Source organism: Syzygium oleosum, unplaced genomic scaffold, assembly GCF_021117445.2.
Source record: "Syzygium oleosum isolate NSW1041296 unplaced genomic scaffold, Sole_v2.1 Sole_v2.01, whole genome shotgun sequence".
Lineage (NCBI taxonomy): Eukaryota > Viridiplantae > Streptophyta > Magnoliopsida > Myrtales > Myrtaceae > Syzygium > Syzygium oleosum.
Genome location: NW_026607485.1, coordinates 28,969,703 through 28,987,510, shown reverse-complemented (window position 1 = coordinate 28,987,510; position 17,808 = coordinate 28,969,703). Strand labels below are relative to the sequence as shown.

At 42.5% G+C, this 17,808-nt stretch overlaps 3 protein-coding genes across 3 annotated transcripts in view; all 3 read left to right on the top strand.

The window, feature by feature from the left end:
* Nucleotides 1-2,392: 2,392 nt before the first annotated feature.
* LOC115685251 (disease resistance protein RPV1-like) overlaps nucleotides 2,393-17,808 on the top strand; it is a 32,437-nt gene continuing 17,021 nt past the window's right edge. Inside the window, exon 1 of the mRNA XM_056308628.1 lies at nucleotides 2,393-3,095. Within this exon, the coding sequence (XP_056164603.1) occupies nucleotides 2,620-3,095 (476 nt within the window). The 5' untranslated portion in view covers nucleotides 2,393-2,619. The remainder of the gene's footprint in view (nucleotides 3,096-17,808) is intronic.
* On the top strand, nucleotides 3,580-6,098 carry LOC115685255 (disease resistance protein RUN1-like). Its single transcript, XM_056315949.1, has 3 exons — nucleotides 3,580-4,783; nucleotides 4,878-5,267; nucleotides 5,351-6,098. Exons 1-3 carry the CDS (start codon nucleotides 3,785-3,787, stop codon nucleotides 5,681-5,683), a joined length of 1,722 nt encoding a protein of 573 aa, XP_056171924.1. The 5' UTR covers nucleotides 3,580-3,784; the 3' UTR covers nucleotides 5,684-6,098.
* Nucleotides 12,587-16,453, top strand: LOC115685231 (disease resistance protein RPV1-like). Its single transcript, XM_030610265.2, has 4 exons — nucleotides 12,587-13,246; nucleotides 13,579-14,674; nucleotides 14,769-15,113; nucleotides 15,197-16,453. Exons 1-4 carry the CDS (start codon nucleotides 12,723-12,725, stop codon nucleotides 15,539-15,541), a joined length of 2,310 nt encoding a protein of 769 aa, XP_030466125.2. The 5' UTR covers nucleotides 12,587-12,722; the 3' UTR covers nucleotides 15,542-16,453.

Genomic DNA, 17,808 nt, shown 5'->3' with positions numbered 1-17,808 from the left:
AACTCAATCTACATAGATATCTCTGGCAAAAAAAAAAACAATCTACATAGGTATCAAAGGAGCACAGCCTAGTGAGAATTGAAAAATAGAATTTAGTCCAGTGGGCAGAGAACATTTTGTCATTTGCCTTTATTCCATGGACTTTACGGCACATATTAGCATCTTTAAATATGTTAAAAGTAATCATGCAAAGGGCTCCTTCAAAGGGGTAATAATATATGCTGGATATCATGAAAAGATAATGAAATCTTATCCTTGATGAGAAATCAATTTATCTTCATATTTGATTAAAAAGAGGTTGTCTTCATCAAGGTCGATGTTGTGATAATTTTACAATGGCGTTTTGCCGAAAAAGAAAATGACCAAGAAAAAGAAATAATCATGGAGGAGATCAAGTTCTTCAAGTTGACACTGTCATACACGTTTACAAAAAGACTTGACAATAGCACTCGTAGTTGTGGTGAAAATTTGGTGGTCTCCAAATAACCGTTCTCCACGTCCGTGTCCCTAAATTATTAAAGGAAAAAGCAAATTGGTGGTCTTTAGAAGTCTATGTTGTCGTGCTTGAGAAAGAGATCATCCGTTAATTTATAAAGAATTTGAGGTAGAGTGAGAGGAAATAAGAAGTCAGCAATAAAAAAGTCTATTTTGGAATGATTTTTTGGTTGCATTAATAAAACCACATTAAATATTCAAAAGTCAGTTTTACATGATATGTTACTAGTTGTTATACGAAATTACAAACTCTTTTTCAAAGTTGCCAATATGAAATTATCAACTCTTATGTTACACAATTGATTGTTTCGAAATTATTGATTGTTCTTATGGCTTACCAACATTTATTTGCATGGCTTATCAACGTGTCAAAGTCACCAACTTACCAGCTTTTATTTGATCGTTTCAAAAGCACCAATTATATCAATACTTTATTGACAACTGTTTGCGAAGCTTGCCATTGGGCCAAAATGACAAACTTTTATGGGATATCACCAAAACTTTAAAAAAATACTGGCTATTTTAATAATTTAACTACATTTATTTGCGGTAGCTTTAGTTATCAACTCTTTTATGAAATTCTCAACTTTTACTTGAATCAATTACCAATATTTATTTAATTGTTTCCAAGTTACAAACCATTCCAATAATGTACAAACAATTATTTGCACAGCTTACCAACTTATTAGGCTACTACCTGAAATAAAAAATTACCGACCCTTATTTGAGTCAACACTAACGAACATTTATTTGATTGCTTTGGAGGTACCAATGTTCGAATAAGTCTATCAATATTTTTTTGGGAACTTGCTGATGGGTTAAAGTTACCAACTATGTAACATATTATAACTCTTTTTAACCACCAGAAAACTATGTAACACATTATATGAAAATTGATTTCCAGTTTTAATTAGGAGAAGTCATTTCCATGTAATTATAAACTAGAGTTCTCTGTCCAGCAATATCATTGTCCTAGATTAACTTATTTCCCCCAACCAAACAAAAAGGAACATGATGAATTGTTTTTTACGTAAATCATTTATCTCGAAATAAACGCAGCCTAGTCTAATGGAAAGTGCGGGGCCACATCTCTGGAACCAAAATTAGAAAGAACCATTTTCGTATTTAGATATGAAAAGAGCCATTTTTTTTCTTAATCTTAAAATGTCTTTGTTTCATGAAAAACTTTATGTTGAAGGAAATGATTTCACCCGAAATATGTATTCTAGGAAACTGATTGACTTTCCCTTATTTAGTTGTGAGCATAAAAATAAGAGAAAGAAGTTTCAGCTATTTGGTTATTACTTCTGAAAATAGGATAAATTATGCAATGCTATTAAAAAAATATGAAGGAATTATAGATTGTAAAATGAAATACGAAGCTATGTAGTTACAATTGTTGGTACCGAGAAATGTTTGAGTGAACGATAAAAGCTGTACGAATTCCAAATATAGTACTTTTATAGAGTAAATATGGCAAAAAGAAGCTATATAATCTAGTAATCATAACCACAAACATACATGAAAGTAATCATTTTCTTCGTTCTTTTTCTCTAGCTTCGAAATCAGTGTTGGAAAGAAGTGAAGTGGTAAGTGGAATTAAATCTGACATTTTAACAAATATATTCTGCGCTTTCTTCTCCAACGCCTCAAAATAAAGTATTATGGGGAAAATCACATATTGAAAGCATTATTTCATGATAAATGAGAATTCCGGAAGCTAGTGAGAGAGAGAGAGAGAGAGAGAGCTTCGTTGAAGCTGTAAACATGGTTGAACTTTTGTGATGTCCCATGACACAAAAAAACGAGAAACTTAACTAATGGAAACGTTTTCCTTTTTTAAGATATGAGATATCGTTTTTCTAAGTAAACTTAGCAAACTAGCACACCCGACAAACTAGCACACCCTTCTGTGGCTCTCGTGCGGCGTATTTAGTCATCTCGGAGCTTCTGATCAGTCATCTCTGGCGATCGTCTTTTCTGCTGTTCTGTTCAAGGATCTCTTCCAGAGAAGACTCTGAGGAGGCATCACTGAAGATGGCGCTACACATACATGATGCAGCTGCAAACAATGGAATATCAGATCCGGCTGCTTGTACATACGCTTAGAAAGAAATTGAGGACATGGCGGATTCATCAGGATTTGACTACGAGGTGTTCTTGAGCTTTAGAGGATTAGATACTCGTGCAGGTTTTACCGACTTCCTTTATAACAGCCTGATCAATGCGGGAATCCATGCGTACAGAGATGACGAAGAGCTGCACATCGGGGAAGAGATTGGCCCGGAGCTTCTCCAAGCAATCAAGCAGTCAAGAATCTCCATACCCATCTTCTCAAAACGATATGCCTCTAGCAAATGGTGTCTCAAGGAGTTGGTCCAGATGGTGGAGTGCAAGAAAAGCATGGGCCAGAAGATCATGCCCATTTTCTATGACGTGGAACCTTCCGAGATTCGGGACCAAACCGGCCGGTATGGACAGGCCTTCATCGAGCACAAAAGCAGGGGGCGATACGGTGATGGAACTATTAGCGAGTGGAAGGCCGCTCTTAGTGAAGTTGGGGCAATAAAGGGATGGGACCTAAATAGCATGCCCAACAGGTGATTATTTCTAAGATTAGGACTACAGCAATAGCTTGTATCCTTAGAATGCAACTTATTTCTGATCGAGTCCTTGCAGAATTTGTGTTATTTCTAGTATTGAAGTTGAATGCATTTCTTGAAAAATTAGAAATCATTCAGAAATCATGCCAATAGTGGGATGGTTCGCAGGAATTTTACTTTTTCTGAGTTTAGCTGCATGTTATAAGTCCATTTCCATCCTTTTCTTTTCGAATAATATTATTTAGTTCATATGATTTTTTTTTTTTTGGTAATCCAGGGAACCCCGCACGGCCGACAGCCGGGAGGTAAACCCTGGGGGCGACACGTGCTAGCCACCACACACGTGCACCGGTTAAGTCACCCTGCAGCGCCCAGGATTCGAACACCCAACCTTTTGCGAGAGGAAGAGTGCCCTTTCCAGCAGCGCCACCCAGGCGGGTGGTTAGTTCATATGATTTTAATAAGGAATCTATCCAAAAGGGGTGTTAGATTTTCTAATTTGGTACGGCCTGACCATTTGTTGTTCAACCCAATTTTCTAATTCCGTGTGTTTTCAACTCCAAAAATATCATGCGCGAAGGTGACTTAGTGAAAACAGTTGTCAAGGAGGTTTTCAGTGAGTTGAAAAAGGGTTACTTGGTATTATCGGATTGATATCGGATTGCTTGGTTGAAGTCGACAATCACATGAGTGAGATCATGAGAATGATTGGCCCTCAGACACATGAAACACGGATTGTTGGTATCCATGGAATGGGTGGCGCTGGAAAGACCAATCTTGCCAAAATCATCTACAATAAACTTTTACCTGATTTTGAGCATCGTTGTTTCCTTTCTAACATTCGAGAAACTTCAAAGGTAAAGGGTGTTGAGTACTTGCAGAATCAGCTGATCTCCAACATCTTCAAATTGCCATGGAAAGATATAAGCATAAGCAACACAGATGAAGGGATTGAGATGATTAAAGATAGGCTGCGTGGTAAAAGGCTTCTCCTTCTCCTTGATGATGTTGATAGAAAGAATCAATTGAATGCACTTATGGGCAAGCGTGATTGGTTCGGTGAAGGAAGTAAGCTTCTCATCACTAGTAGAAACAAAGAGGTTCTCAACCTTCCTGAAGTGGATTGGACTTATGAACTTAACTTCATGGATTTCGACAAATCTCTTCGACTTTTCAGCAAACATGCCTTCAGAAGAGATCGTCCCTTGGATGATTATCTCGCCCACTCCAGAAAGGCGGTAAGCATTGCTGGAGGTCTTCCTCTAGCTCTCGAGGTTATAGGCTCGCTTTTATCATGCAACAGTAAAGAAAAGTGGGATGTCATACTGAAAAAGTTGGAAAATGTTCCTCATGAGGAAGTCAGCAGTAAGCTGAAAATAAGTTACGAGGCGTTGGATGATCGGCAAAAGCACATCTTTCTCGATATAGCTTGTTTTTTCATTGGATGTGACAAAGAAATTGCAATTCACATGTGGGATGAGACCGAATTTTTTCCAGAAGAAGCTTTGGAAGTTCTGCAGAATATGTCCTTGATAAAGATCGAAGAAAATAATACCTTGTGGATGCATGATCAAATAAGGGACCTGGGGCGAGAAATCATCCGCCAAGATAGTAATATGGTAACAGAGAAGCAGACTAGGGTGTGGTATGTTGATGGAGCATTAGATTTGCTGATGACTAACCAGGTAAATGCTCCCTGCTAAAACTACAGTTTGGCTACTTTCTCTTTTATGATGCCATGAAACACGAGGAGTGACTAATGGGTTTCCTTTTTGGCAGGAAAAGGAAAAAGTTGAAGCTCTCCGTCTCCAGTTTCGCCATTCGGCGGAACACCGTTTTGCAGATGAGGACTTCATGAGACTTCCAAATCTAAGGTTCCTTGTAGTTGATGGCGGGGATGAATATAAATGGATGAGGGAACTTAATGATCAGAAAAAAATTCTTGAACTCGCGTGTGGAGTAATAATGAGGAAATTGCGGCAGCGTTTTCATCTTCCAGTCAACTTCTTCCGGAAGAAGTCGCATCTACTTCAGAAACTGCGATGGCTTTCTTGGTATAATTTTCCTCTAAACTTTGACATAGCCAAATTATCCATGAGGAAACTAGTCGTTCTTGATCTAGCAGAGAGCGCCATTACCGAACGTTGGGACGGTTGGAGCCATATAAAGGTGTGGCATATGGTAGGAACGTCTATCTGTTAAATCCAGAACTTGATGGTTTCATGATTTTTGTTTCCTTTTTGTTGTCGCAGATGGCGAAGAGCTTAAAAGTGCTGGATCTGTCGGGTTGGGAGGAATTGGTTAAAACTCCCAACTTCTCAGGACTCGCAAATTTAGAACGGCTGATCATGGAGAGCTGTACAAGCTTGGTCGAAATCGATAAATCCATTGGTCAGTTACAGCGCTTGGTTTTCTTAGATCTCAGCTTCTGCCTTAAACTCTGTAGCTTGCCACTTGAGATTCGCGAGCTAAAATCTTTGCAAGTGCTCCGTATTCTTGGCAGGAGTGCACGGCACAATAATTTTACATCTAACATTGCGGTAAAGGGGTTTATCGAGTTAGGTGCGACAGTTTTAACGAAATAGAGGTGGGACAGTTTTTATGAAATGGAATCAGAATGGCAAAACCCAAAAGAGTACGGATCCATCTCGCTCACTCCGAGCTCTCAAATCGACGAGGATCCTCCGATGGTTGCTGCCGAGGCCTCGCCAGCTCCGTCGCTTCGGAGGAGCCAAGTCCGTCCGAGACGTTCATATACCGAGCTGCGGGTTTCTGCTCATCCTCTTCGCCTACGGAGCTGCTCAGAATCTCGAGAGCACTGTTGAGTTTGGGAGACGATTGTGTTGAACTGCGGGCTCCAAGTTCGCACATCTTTCTGGGAAAAACGAGAGAAATCGAGGGCACGATTTCGCTTGGGATCTGTATGTGTGCTTCACATTTTGCTCCTTGGCTGCGTCTCTAGGGGGTTCGGACATTGGGCCCCAAAAATGCTATTCTTCTTGGGACTACTGGTTACTGGCTGTTCATAGCAGCGAATTTGAAGCCGTCCTTTCGGTTCATTTTTAAGATTTATAAAACGTGTAATTTGTCAATATGCTTATAGTAAAATCTCGTCCAGGAACTGATTACTCCCGGTTATTGTTTTAAATTTAAGATTTCGCTAGAATAGTATTCAATCGAATTTTGCCGTTATTTAGAGCTCAAACTTTGGTGTCGAATTTCTCGGAGTTTCGGGACGAATTTAATTGGACGGTGTCGATATTATTGAGGCCAGCCTCGAGATTGCTCGGAATATGTGAAAAGTGGATTTTTGACCGGGTATGAATTTGGATAAGTAAACCTCTCTCGTAGTATATTTTGAGTTATTTTCTTTTGGTCCTTTTTTCTATATTATTAATTAGGATTTTCGTGGACTGTTAGATCATTTTCGAGTTTGATCGTGGACCGTTGAATCGCGATGATGATGTTTGACTTTCTTTCTCTCTCTCCGGTGACCTTTTCCCCATGCGCACGTTTCCCCCCTTGTCAGACCCATCCACTTCTCTCTCTCTTCCTTTTCTTTCTTTCTTTTTCCTTTTTCTTTTCTTTTCTTCCTCTCTTCTTCCTCTCCTTCGTTGGTCTTCTCTTCCGCCGCGACAGTTCTGGCCTCCTGCTTGCTGCTCACCGGGACCAGCCCAGCCACAGCCCACCGTTCGCCGTTCGCCTTGCGCTGTCGCCTGACCGAGCCGTACCGCCGATCGTCGCCCGCAACCGCCGCTCGCCGGCCCCGTCCGCCTGTCGCCGGCCCTGTCCGCGCTGCACGCGAGCAGCAGCTTGCCGCTGCGTCCGCCGCGGTCCGGCGTTGCCCAGCCGTCCGCCGGCCTGTCCTCCGTCGCCCGGCCACCCGCGGCGCCGCCGTGCCGCCTCCGGCCGCCGCGTGACCTCCTCTCCCCCTGTTTCTCTCTTCCCCGGCGCCTTCCCCTGTTTCGGCCCCTGGCTTCGCCGCCGCCGCGAGCCGCCGTTCCAGCCGCTGCCGCTCCGCCTCCGCCACCCAGTCTCTCCCCTCAGCCACCTCCGCCGCCCTGCCGCTCCCCCTTGGCCGCCACCACCTCCCTTCCCCTGTTTTTCTTCCTCCCCGACGCCTCCCCTGTTTTGGGCTCTCCCCGGCGCCGCCTCGCCCAGCCGCCGCGCGCCGCCGTTCCGGTCGCCGCCGCTGCTCCGTCCGCCACCACCCAGCCCCCAGCGACCTTGCCCAGCCACTTGCAGCCGCCGTGCTCGCCGGAACAGCCCAACCGCCGCTGTCGTCGCCGTTGGCCAGTCGTGGCCGAGCAGCCCAGGCCAGCCCAGGCCGTGGCCGAGCTCGCCCAGGCCACCGCCCGGCGCCTCGCCCGTCCAGCCAAGCGTGTCGCCCATCCGGCTCGCCCGTGCGCCCTGGGCACGCCGTTCGGCCACCTCGCTCGTGCGCCAGGCACGCCGATCGGCCACCGTGCTCGTGTTGGCCGGCCACCGCGCCCATTGGCCCGCGCCCGCGCCTAGTTCGGCACTGTTCACCCGGGCCATCTTAGACCCGAGCCGATTTTTCCCCTGCCAAAATCAAGTAAGTGACTTCCTAAATCCTAACTAGTATTTTGGGTATTTTATTGACTTGTCTCGGGTTTAGAACAGCTAGGGCGTGTTTTAATTTAATTATATTATGTTATAATTACGCTATTTGAATTGGATTAAATGATGTGCTTGATTTGGGTAATTGTGCGTGACCGACTTGAATGTTGGATTTGTGGATTGAGGTGGCGAATTGTAAATTGGACTGAGTGGTGATTATGGGTTGTTTGATGCAATTGGCATGAAATTGATTTAATTGAGTGGCGTGTGCTTGCCTGTCGATTCTAAGCCCGGATTGATTGGAGGGCTACGGACTTGGGACGTGTTGACGGCGGTCCGTGTGAAGGCATGAATGGCCGGTGTGCCAAATGGATGCGGGCTTGAGACGTGTTGACGGTGGCCCGTTAAAGGTGTGTTGGACCGGGACGTGTTTACGTCGGTCATTAGAATTGAGCCCGGATTGATCGGAGGGTTACGGACTTTGGACGTGTTGACGGCGGTCCGTGTGAAAGCATGAATGGCCGGTGTGCCAAATGAGCCTGAGGCATATTTACGGGGCTGTGAGATTGGGCCTGAGGCGCAGTGGCGCGGGCAATGAGAATGGACCTGAGGCGCAGTGGCGCGGGTCGTGAGAAAGATGTTCGGTCATGCATGCGAATTGAGTGATTGAATTGGCTGGTTGAGTGTGACTGAATTGACTGGTTGAATATGTGGTTGAATTAGTAAGATGGATTGCGTGCAAGTGTGGTTGGCGTTTGAGCAATTGCGATGTGTTATTTAATTACTATTATTGCATTATCACGTGACGACTAACGTGCAGAGTTGGCATGAGCTTGATAACGAGGTAAGTACAATGATGCGAATTTTATATGTTATGGGGTAGATTGCATGTACGACTTGTCTGGGTACGCATTGGCCTACGTTGAGTATATGGGGTTGCTTATTGAGACTCGTTCTCACGGTTATTATATAACCATTTCAGATCCGCGACCGTGATCGATTCGGAGATGCCGCCAGAGCACCACAGGGATTGAAAGATAGATCATTTACCCTGTCTTTTGAGTTCCCCTTTTTGTAGAGGAGTTAAGTTTGTGAACTATTGTCTCTTTTGAGGAATGGGGTTCTGTTAATGTGGCCTAGCTTGGGATTGGCTTTTTGTGAGCGTCGTATGTATCTGCCAAGAGTAGGAATTACAGTAATTGTTTCGTGCTACTGCTACCCCTTGTCCTTATTATTTGTCTGGGTTGTTTCTAATTGTTTCCGCGCGTGCCTAATCTTTGATGTTTGGGTTGGGTCGGCGACGTGCCTGGGACGTCGCATTCAATGATCGACCATCGAAGGGTGTCGCGAGCCCGTTAGGGTTCGGGGCGTGACACCCTTTTGCGTTTGTGAGTTGTTTATGTCACTCAGTCTGATTGCTCATAATTTTCCCGTTCCAGTATTTCAAAGAGTCGGTGAATCTATCATGTACATTGGTTAGGACTTTTTTGCCACCACAATGCAGTATACGAAGTGGCTCCGGGTAAACATAAGAACCTCCAAGCGCCGTAATGAGATGTCGCAGATCAGATCATTGTGTTCTAAACTGCATAAATCTAGTTAGTTCGCAATCACGTCGGTACCTGAGCTGATGTGCCTATAGACCACTAGCGATTGCTATGATTCCCTCGGTCACACGGACTCTTTTGTCGGGTCGCTTGCAGGGTTTTCTTTCTGAATGGATCCCATTTCGGGTTCCAGTTCGTTTCTCTGTGCTTCATGTTCGGTCTGATCCTTGCTTGCCTCGTGCTTCCTGGGTAGGCGGGAATCTATTTGTTTAAGATTTTTCGGTCTGGATTTTAGGGGTTTGGCTCCTTGAATAGTGGAAGTGTTGAGGGCTGAGGGAGAGGGAAATGAGACGGGAGTGCTCATGCTGAATTCGAGCTCGCAAGCAACTTTGAAATGTTTCTAGTCCATCCTATTTAGAGATGTGGTTACGAATCAAGTTATGTTCGCATGGCGGGGGTGGAGTTTAATTAGAATTGTGAATTGTAACTCCCTTTGCTCTTCCTATGCTGGGTTTTCTGTTTTTGCCTTAATTATAATCTTTAAATGGTGGCATTTTGGCTTGAATCCAATCTCATTTTTCATATCTCGAACTGTCTGAATCCGGTTCTTATAGACTAATGGTCTTCACAATGCCTCCAGGTCCTTAGCACAGAAAATTCCGACACTGTTTTGTTTGTTTCAAAAAAATATATGTGATGTAACTGCGAAACAATTTCTAAGAAGTCATTTATCAGAAAAATGGCAATGTCTTCTTATGTTTGAGGAATTTAAAAAATGAATTGGAGAATAATTTCTGGCGTGATTCTAAGTGATATTTCCTTGAGAAATTTGGCAGTTGGTGGGCTTTGTTATTGTGAGATTTTGTGGGGACCAACGCCAACTGTTATAAAAGTTTAAGCTATTAAATGATGACGTGGTTTAATATTTAATTATTCTAACATTTCCCCTTACGCTTATTCTGGCATTTGTATCTAGTACTAAGCATGGAAATATTTAATTAGGGAGACAAATGAGGCATGGAAATATTCGAACTCAGGACCTCCAGTTCTGATATCATATAAGAACTAGAAAAGAAAAATCGAGAGATATCAATCAAAATCACAAGATGATTCTTGGAGATGCTGATTGACAATTCTTGTAATATAATGATCTCTTCATTTTTGAATTTGTAGAAAAATTGACACTTCACGTTCCTCAGATAACCTTGGCAAAAATATTTTGTAAAGCTAACCACACCTCAAAAGATATCTTCAAGTCTACTACTTGAGCAAGAACTTCTTCGAAGAGCGTCGCAATGATCCATCCCTGCAGAAGGCGATTTGACCTTCTCCGTTGTAAAAACTCTGCATTTATCACTTCCTCTGAGACTATAGCTTCTTTTTCCGAATCAGAGGGGGTGACTATTGTTGGATTCGGCATCTGGTACTCGCCATCAATAAATCCTACCAGATCTTGACTTTCATTTAGTGCAAGCATCTTGCTCTCTAGCAAGAATAGTTTGTCTGTGTCAGTTTCAGTGACACAAAATTGCTAATGTTCAAAGATGAGGGGTATGGATATTTAGGATTGGTGGAAGCCAATGTTAAGAATCAATTTCTTTTGAAGAATAGCTCTGATACCATGTGAAATTTTTTTGGAATCACTACCAACTGTTCTAAAAGCTTAAACTGTTAGAGGATGACATGGTTTAATTTTTAATTATTCTAACAGTTATTACTAGCATCTCAGGTCCAATTTGATCTTCCAGCTCCAACCATATCCGTAAAACCAACAGTAGACATGAATTAAATGTATAAATCCATATATCTTGGCCTCGTACAGAAATGGGTAACAGTAGAAGATATCATGGGGCTCAAAAAAATCGGATAACGATACGGAGAAGAAGACAGCACTTCCGAGGCTGGAGCTAGATGAATGTTAGGGACAAAACTCACTTGGGTGTTTAGGGAAAATGGATTTCCAGTTTTAATTGGGAGAAGTTATTTTCCATGTAACTAAGCTAGAGTTTTCTGTCGAGCAATATCATTGTCCTAGATTAACTTATTTCCCCCAAACAAAACAAGGAACACAATGAAAATTTTTTCCGTAAATCATTTACCTTGAAATATACGCAACCTAGTCTAATGGAAAGTGGGGGGCACATCTCGGGAACCAAAATCGTAAAGAACCAATTTTCGTAATTTACATATGAGAAGAGCCATTTTTTTCCTAATCTTAAAATGTGTTTGTTTCATGAAAAACTTTATGTTGAAGCAAAGGGTTTCACCCAAAATTTTTATTCTAGGAAAGTGATTGATTTTCCCTGATTTAGTTGTGAGCATAAAAATGAGAGGATGTAGTTTTAGCTGTTTGGTTTTTACTTCTGAAATAGGATAAATTATGCAATGCTATTAAATTATATGAAGGAAATTATAGATTGTAAAATGAAATACGAAGCTATGAAGTTACAATTGTTGGTTTTATAAAGTAAATATGGCAAAAATAAGCTATATAATCTAGTAATCATAACCACAAACATACATGAAAGTATTCAACTTCTTCGTTCTTTTTCTCTAGCTTTGAAATCATTGTTGGAAAGAAGTGAAGGGGTAAGTACAATTCACTTTAACATTTTAACTAATATCTTCCGCGCTCTCCACTTCAACGCCATGAAATAAAGTATTATGGGGAAAATCACATGTTGATAGTATTATTTCATGATAAATGCGTATATGACTTGTTAATTTATCAATAAGAAACAGAAAAAATGGATTCTCGAAGAGAGGGAGAGAGAGAGAGCTTTATCGAAGCTCTAAACATGATTGAAGTTCCATGATGTCCCATGACACAAAAACGAGAAATTTAGCTAATGGAAAGGTTTTTCTTTTATTAGAAAGGAGAAATCTTTATCCTGATTAAAGTTCAAGTGCTTTGTTAGACTAAAAACGCTTTTCAGTTTACTTGTCATTTTCAATATTTTAAATATTGAAAAATCTAGAAAATAATTCCACAGATATTATTATCAACGAAACAAACACACTCTATAATTCATGAGTTTGGAGCTTAGTGTTATTACATTTTTAAGAATTATTCCAAATGTGGACATCTTCATTTCTGAGACGCTTGAAAATATTGTCATGTGCCCGTCCTAATTTTGATGGATTAATTATATAGGAAACTGATTTTTGTATCCATTTTTCCCCCGGATAGAGGGGATTCTCAACCACCTCGATTGAATTATCGAAAAAAAATTATATTGGAAGCATCCAGGAAATTACTGATAGATGCCGACAAACACTAAACCACACGTTACTGTTTGACTGTACATTTTTACTTTGACCCAGTCAAATCATATGGAAACACCGTGTCTAGCAAACTAGCATACCCTTCTGTGGCTCTCGTGCGGCGTATTTAGTCATCTCGGAGCTCCTGATCAGTCAACTCTGGCGATCGTCTTTTCTGCTGTTCTGTTCAGGGATCTCTTCCAGGGCAGACTTTGAGGAGGCATCACCCAAGATGGCGCTATACGTAGATGATGCAGCTGCAAATAATGGAATATCAGATCCGGCTGTTTCATCGGAATTTGACTATGAGGTGTTCTTGAGCTTCAGAGGGCCAGATACTCGAAAAGGTTTTACTGACTTCCTTTATATTAGCCTAATTGATGCGGGAATCCGTGCATACAAAGATGACGAAGAGCTGCGCGTCGGGGAAGAGATTGGCCCGGAGCTTCTCCAAGCAATCAAGCAGTCAAGAATCTCCATACCCATCTTCTCAAAATGTTATGCCTCTAGCAAATGGTGCCTAAAGGAGTTGGTCCAGATGGTGGTGTGCAAGACTAACATGGGACAAAAGATCATGCCCATTTTTTATGACGTGGAACCTTCCGAGGTTCGGTACCAAACTGGCAGGTATGGACAGGCCTTCCTTGAGCACGAAAGCAAGAATCGATACGATGATGGAACTATTAGCGAGTGGAAAGCCGCTCTTAGTGAAGTCGGAGCGCTAAAGGGATGGGACCTACACAGTATGCCCAACAGGTGATTACTTCTCAAATTAAGACTGCAGCAATAGCTTGTATCCTTAGAATGCTACTTAGTTCTGATTGAGTCCTTGCTGAATTTGTGTTATTTTGAGCATTCGAAGTTGAATGTATTACTAGAAAAATTAGAAATTATTCAGAAATCATGCCAAAAGTTGTATGGTTCACCGGAATTTAACATTTTCTAAGCTTCACTGTATGTTATAAGTCCGTTTTAATCCTTTTCTTTTCAAATAACATTATTTAGTTCATATAATTTTAATAAGGATTCTAAACAAAGGGGTTGTTTTTGGTTTCGCCTGACCATTTTGTTGTTCAACCCAATATCAGGAACGAAGGTGACTTCGTGAAAACAGTTGTCAAGAAAATCTCCGGGGAGTTGAAAAAGGGATTTTTGGTATTATCGGATTGCTTGGTTGAAGTCAACGGTCCCGTGAGTGAGATCATGAGAATGATTGGCCCTCGGACACATCAAACGCGGATTGTAGGTATCCATGGAATGGGTGGTGCTGGAAAGACCACTCTCGCCAAAATCATCTACAATCAACTATTACCTGATTTTGAGGATTGTTGTTTCCTTTCTAATATTCGAGAAACTTCAGAGGTAAAGGGTATTGTGTGCTTGCAGAATCAGCTGATCTCCAACATCTTCAAAGGTAAATGGAAAGATATAAGCACCACAGACGAAGGGATTGAGATGATTAAAGATAGGATGTATGGTAAAAGGCTTCTCCTTCTCCTTGATGATGTTGACAAAAGGAGTCAACTGAATGCACTTATGTGCAAGCGCAATTGGTTCGGTATAGGAAGTAAGGTTATCATTACTAGTAGAAACAAAGAGGTTCTCAATGTTCCTGAAGTGGATTGGACCTATGAACTTAACTGCATGGATTTCGACAAATCTCTTCAACTTTTCAGTAAACATGCCTTCAAAAGTGATCATCCCTTGGATGATGATCTCGCCCACTCCAAAATGGCGGTAGGCATTGCTGGAGGTCTTCCTCTAGCTCTTGAGGTTATAGGTTCACTTTTATCATGCAGCAGGAAAGAAATGTGGGATGCCATATTGAAAAAGTTGGAAAAAGTTCCTCATGAGGAAGTCAGCAGTAAGCTGAAGATAAGTTACGAGGTGTTAGATGATCGGCAAAAGTACGTCTTTCTTGATATAGCTTGTTTTTTCATTGGATATGACAAAGAAACTGCAATCCACATGTGGGATGAGAATAATTTTTTTCCGAAAGAAGCTTTGGAAGTTCTGCAGAATATGTCCTTGATAAAGATCGGAGAAAATAATACATTGTGGATGCATGATCTAATTCGGGACATGGGGCGAGAAATCATCCGCCGAGATAGTAATATGGTAACAGAGAAGCAGACTAGGGTGTGGAATGCTGTTGAAGCATTAGATTTGCTGATTACAAGCCAGGTAAAAGCTCCCTGCTACTACAAGAATTTGGCTACTTCCTCTTTTATGATTGTCTAAAACGTGAGGGGTTAAGAATGTGTTTCCTTTTTGGCAGGAAAAGGAAAAAGTTGAAGCTCTCCATCTCGAGTTGCTCCATCCAGCAGAACACCGTTTTGCAGATGAGGACTTCATGAGACTTCCAAATCTAAGGTTCCTTGTAGTTGATGGAAGGAATGAAGTGAACGGTCAGAGAAAAAACCTGAATTTACTGCAACTATTTCATCTTCCGATCAACGTTTTCAGGAAGGAGTCGCATCTACTTCCTAAATTGCGATGGCTTTCTTGGAATATTATTCCTCTAAACTTTGACATAGCCAAATTATCCATGAGGAATCTAGTCGTTCTCAGTCTAGCACGGAGCACCATTACCCATCGTTGGGACGGTTGGAGCCATATAAAGGTGTGGCATATGCTAGGAACGTTTATCTGTTAAGTCCAGAACTTGTTCGTTTCATGATTTTTTTTTTCCTTTTGTTGTTGCAGATGGCGAAGAGCTTAAAAGTTCTGAATCTGTCGTGTTGCCAGAAATTGGTTAAAACCCCGAACTTCTCAGGACTTGCAAATTTAGAACGACTGATCATGTTTGACTGTGTAAGCTTGGTCGAAGTCCATGAGTCCATTGGTCAGTTACAGCGCTTGGTTTTCTTAGATGTCCGCAACTGCTTGAACCTTCACTTGTCAAACGAGATTCATAACCAAAAATCTTTGAAAGTGCTCCGAACTTATGGCGGAACAATGAACCTCATTACATTTTCATCACCATTTGTTGGGTCTGCTGATAGTAGGGACGTCAACTCTTCGGATCGGATCGGGTTTTTATGCTTTTAGGGCCGGTTTGGTTTGGGCATTGTTGACAGCCCTAGTAAACAGGTGAATCGGATAAGGTCGGCCCATTTTTTAAATAAATGGGATAGAAATAGCAAAGTCAAAGAAAGTATGTATGTTAAATGGATTCTCAGTTTACTTATACCCAATCCAAAGTGTGATTCTCTTTTCCCTCCCTCTCTTTCCCTCCCTCACTCGATCTCGCTCACTCCACACTCTATACCCAGTCGAACAATATTATTCGTCTTCCTCAATCTCTCTGTCTCTGCGCTCTCAAATCGACTAGGAAGCTCCGATGGTTGCTGCCGAGGCCTCGCCAGCTCCGTCGCTTCGGAGGAGCCATGTCCGTCCAAGATGTTCATATACCGAGCTGTGGGTTTCTGCTCATCTTCTTGGCCTACGGAGCTGCTCAGAATCTCAAGAGCACTGTGAACACTGAGTTTGGGAGACGATTGTGTTGAACTGCAGGCTCCAAGTTTGCATTTCTTTCCGGGAAAATCGAGAGAAATCGAGGGTCGTGAGATGAAATCCTAGAACCAGATTTTGCACTTCTGTTTCACTTGGGATACTGCATGCGTCCTTAGAATTTTTCTCCTTGGCTGCTTCTCTGGGGGTTTCCGACATTGGGACCCAAAAATGCTATTCTTCTTGGGACTACTGGTTAGTGACTGTTCATGGCAGCGAATTTGAAGCCATCCTGGTATGCCCTTTTGTGTTTGTAAGTTGTTTATGTTACTCAGTCTGATTGTTCATAATTTTCCGGTTCCAGTATTTCAAATAGTCGGTGAATCTATTGTATACATTGGTCAGGCCTTTTATGCCACCACAATGCAGTATACGAAGTGGCTCCGGGCAAACATAAGAACCTCCGAGCGCCTTAATGAGATGTCGCAGATCACTATGTTCTAAACTGCAGAAATCTAGTTAGTTCATAATGGCTTCGATACCTGCGCTGATGTCCCTATAGAACACTAGCGATTGCTGTCACGCCCCGAACCCCCGTCAAGCCCGCGACATCCCGCCTCCGGTCGAACAGTTGCGACGTCCCAGGTTATCGCCGACCTCAACTAAACATCAGAGATTTAATCGCGCAAACGGAAACCATAAAACACCCGGACAAACTTAAACTTGGGAGAATTGGGAGAATATACATTTTCATTTCTTGTTCAACTTGTTCCACCATATATACAATAAAACAAACCTCTGACTACCAGTGCACACTTTACTGAAACTATCAAAATAAAAAAGGAGTCAATGACCTGACGTTCAACCTCAAAAACGGTTCTCATCCAAGGCAAGCTTTCCCACTTCTACAAACACGATCGTTGTGTGTCTTATCCAGGTTATCCCGTCACCCATCGGAAACTCAGCTACCTCATACTCCGTATGCACTGGTACTCCAAAACGTACTGGTGGCGGTGGTGGAGGGTTCATCGCTCAGGTCGGGGTTCTGAAAATTGTTGGTTTACATAACCATGAGATTATATCTCAGCAAGTACACCCCTAAACCCAACTTAGGCTATCACGTACCTCCAGACAATTACAAAGCACATTCACACGCGCCAAATCTTCAAACAACAGGCATATTACACACAATCACACGCATATGCAATTTCCCACGTCGTGCGTTCCTTTCATTCTCATCATCACTTTCCACATTCCTCGCCAGTGACCCGCGTAAACATACACGCCTCAGGTACACTGCGACCACTAATCACTTTCCACATCACTCGCCAGTGACCCGCGTTGAAGTACATGCCTCAGGCACACTGCGATCATTCACCACATCCGGCCCGCGTACTCGTTCACGCCTCAGGCCCCAATCGCGACCTGAGCATCACACACCCCAGGCCCAATCCCAACTCAGCCCGCACCAAATGCGACAGGCCTACATGATTGGAACCCGAGCTTATGATGCCTCGGGCCAATCCCGGTCTCACCCGAGCTGATCATGCCTCGGATCGATTCTCATACTTGCTTTTTCAAGCCTCAGCCTGTGCCAAATGCAACAGACCTACGTGATCGCTGCCCGAGTTTACGATACCCGGCTCGATCCCATTCTCGTACTATCACACCTTCGCATACTTTCCCACAATCACTTGTCACACCATAACTTCTCCTTACTCATGCACATACTCGATATGCATTTACCACACGCAATTGGCCCATCACATGCTATCCGTGCACGCATCAATTACACACAATCCATGCTCACTCAGCATTCAACACGGTCAATAATAATAATTAAAATAATCTGGCCCACGCGTGCA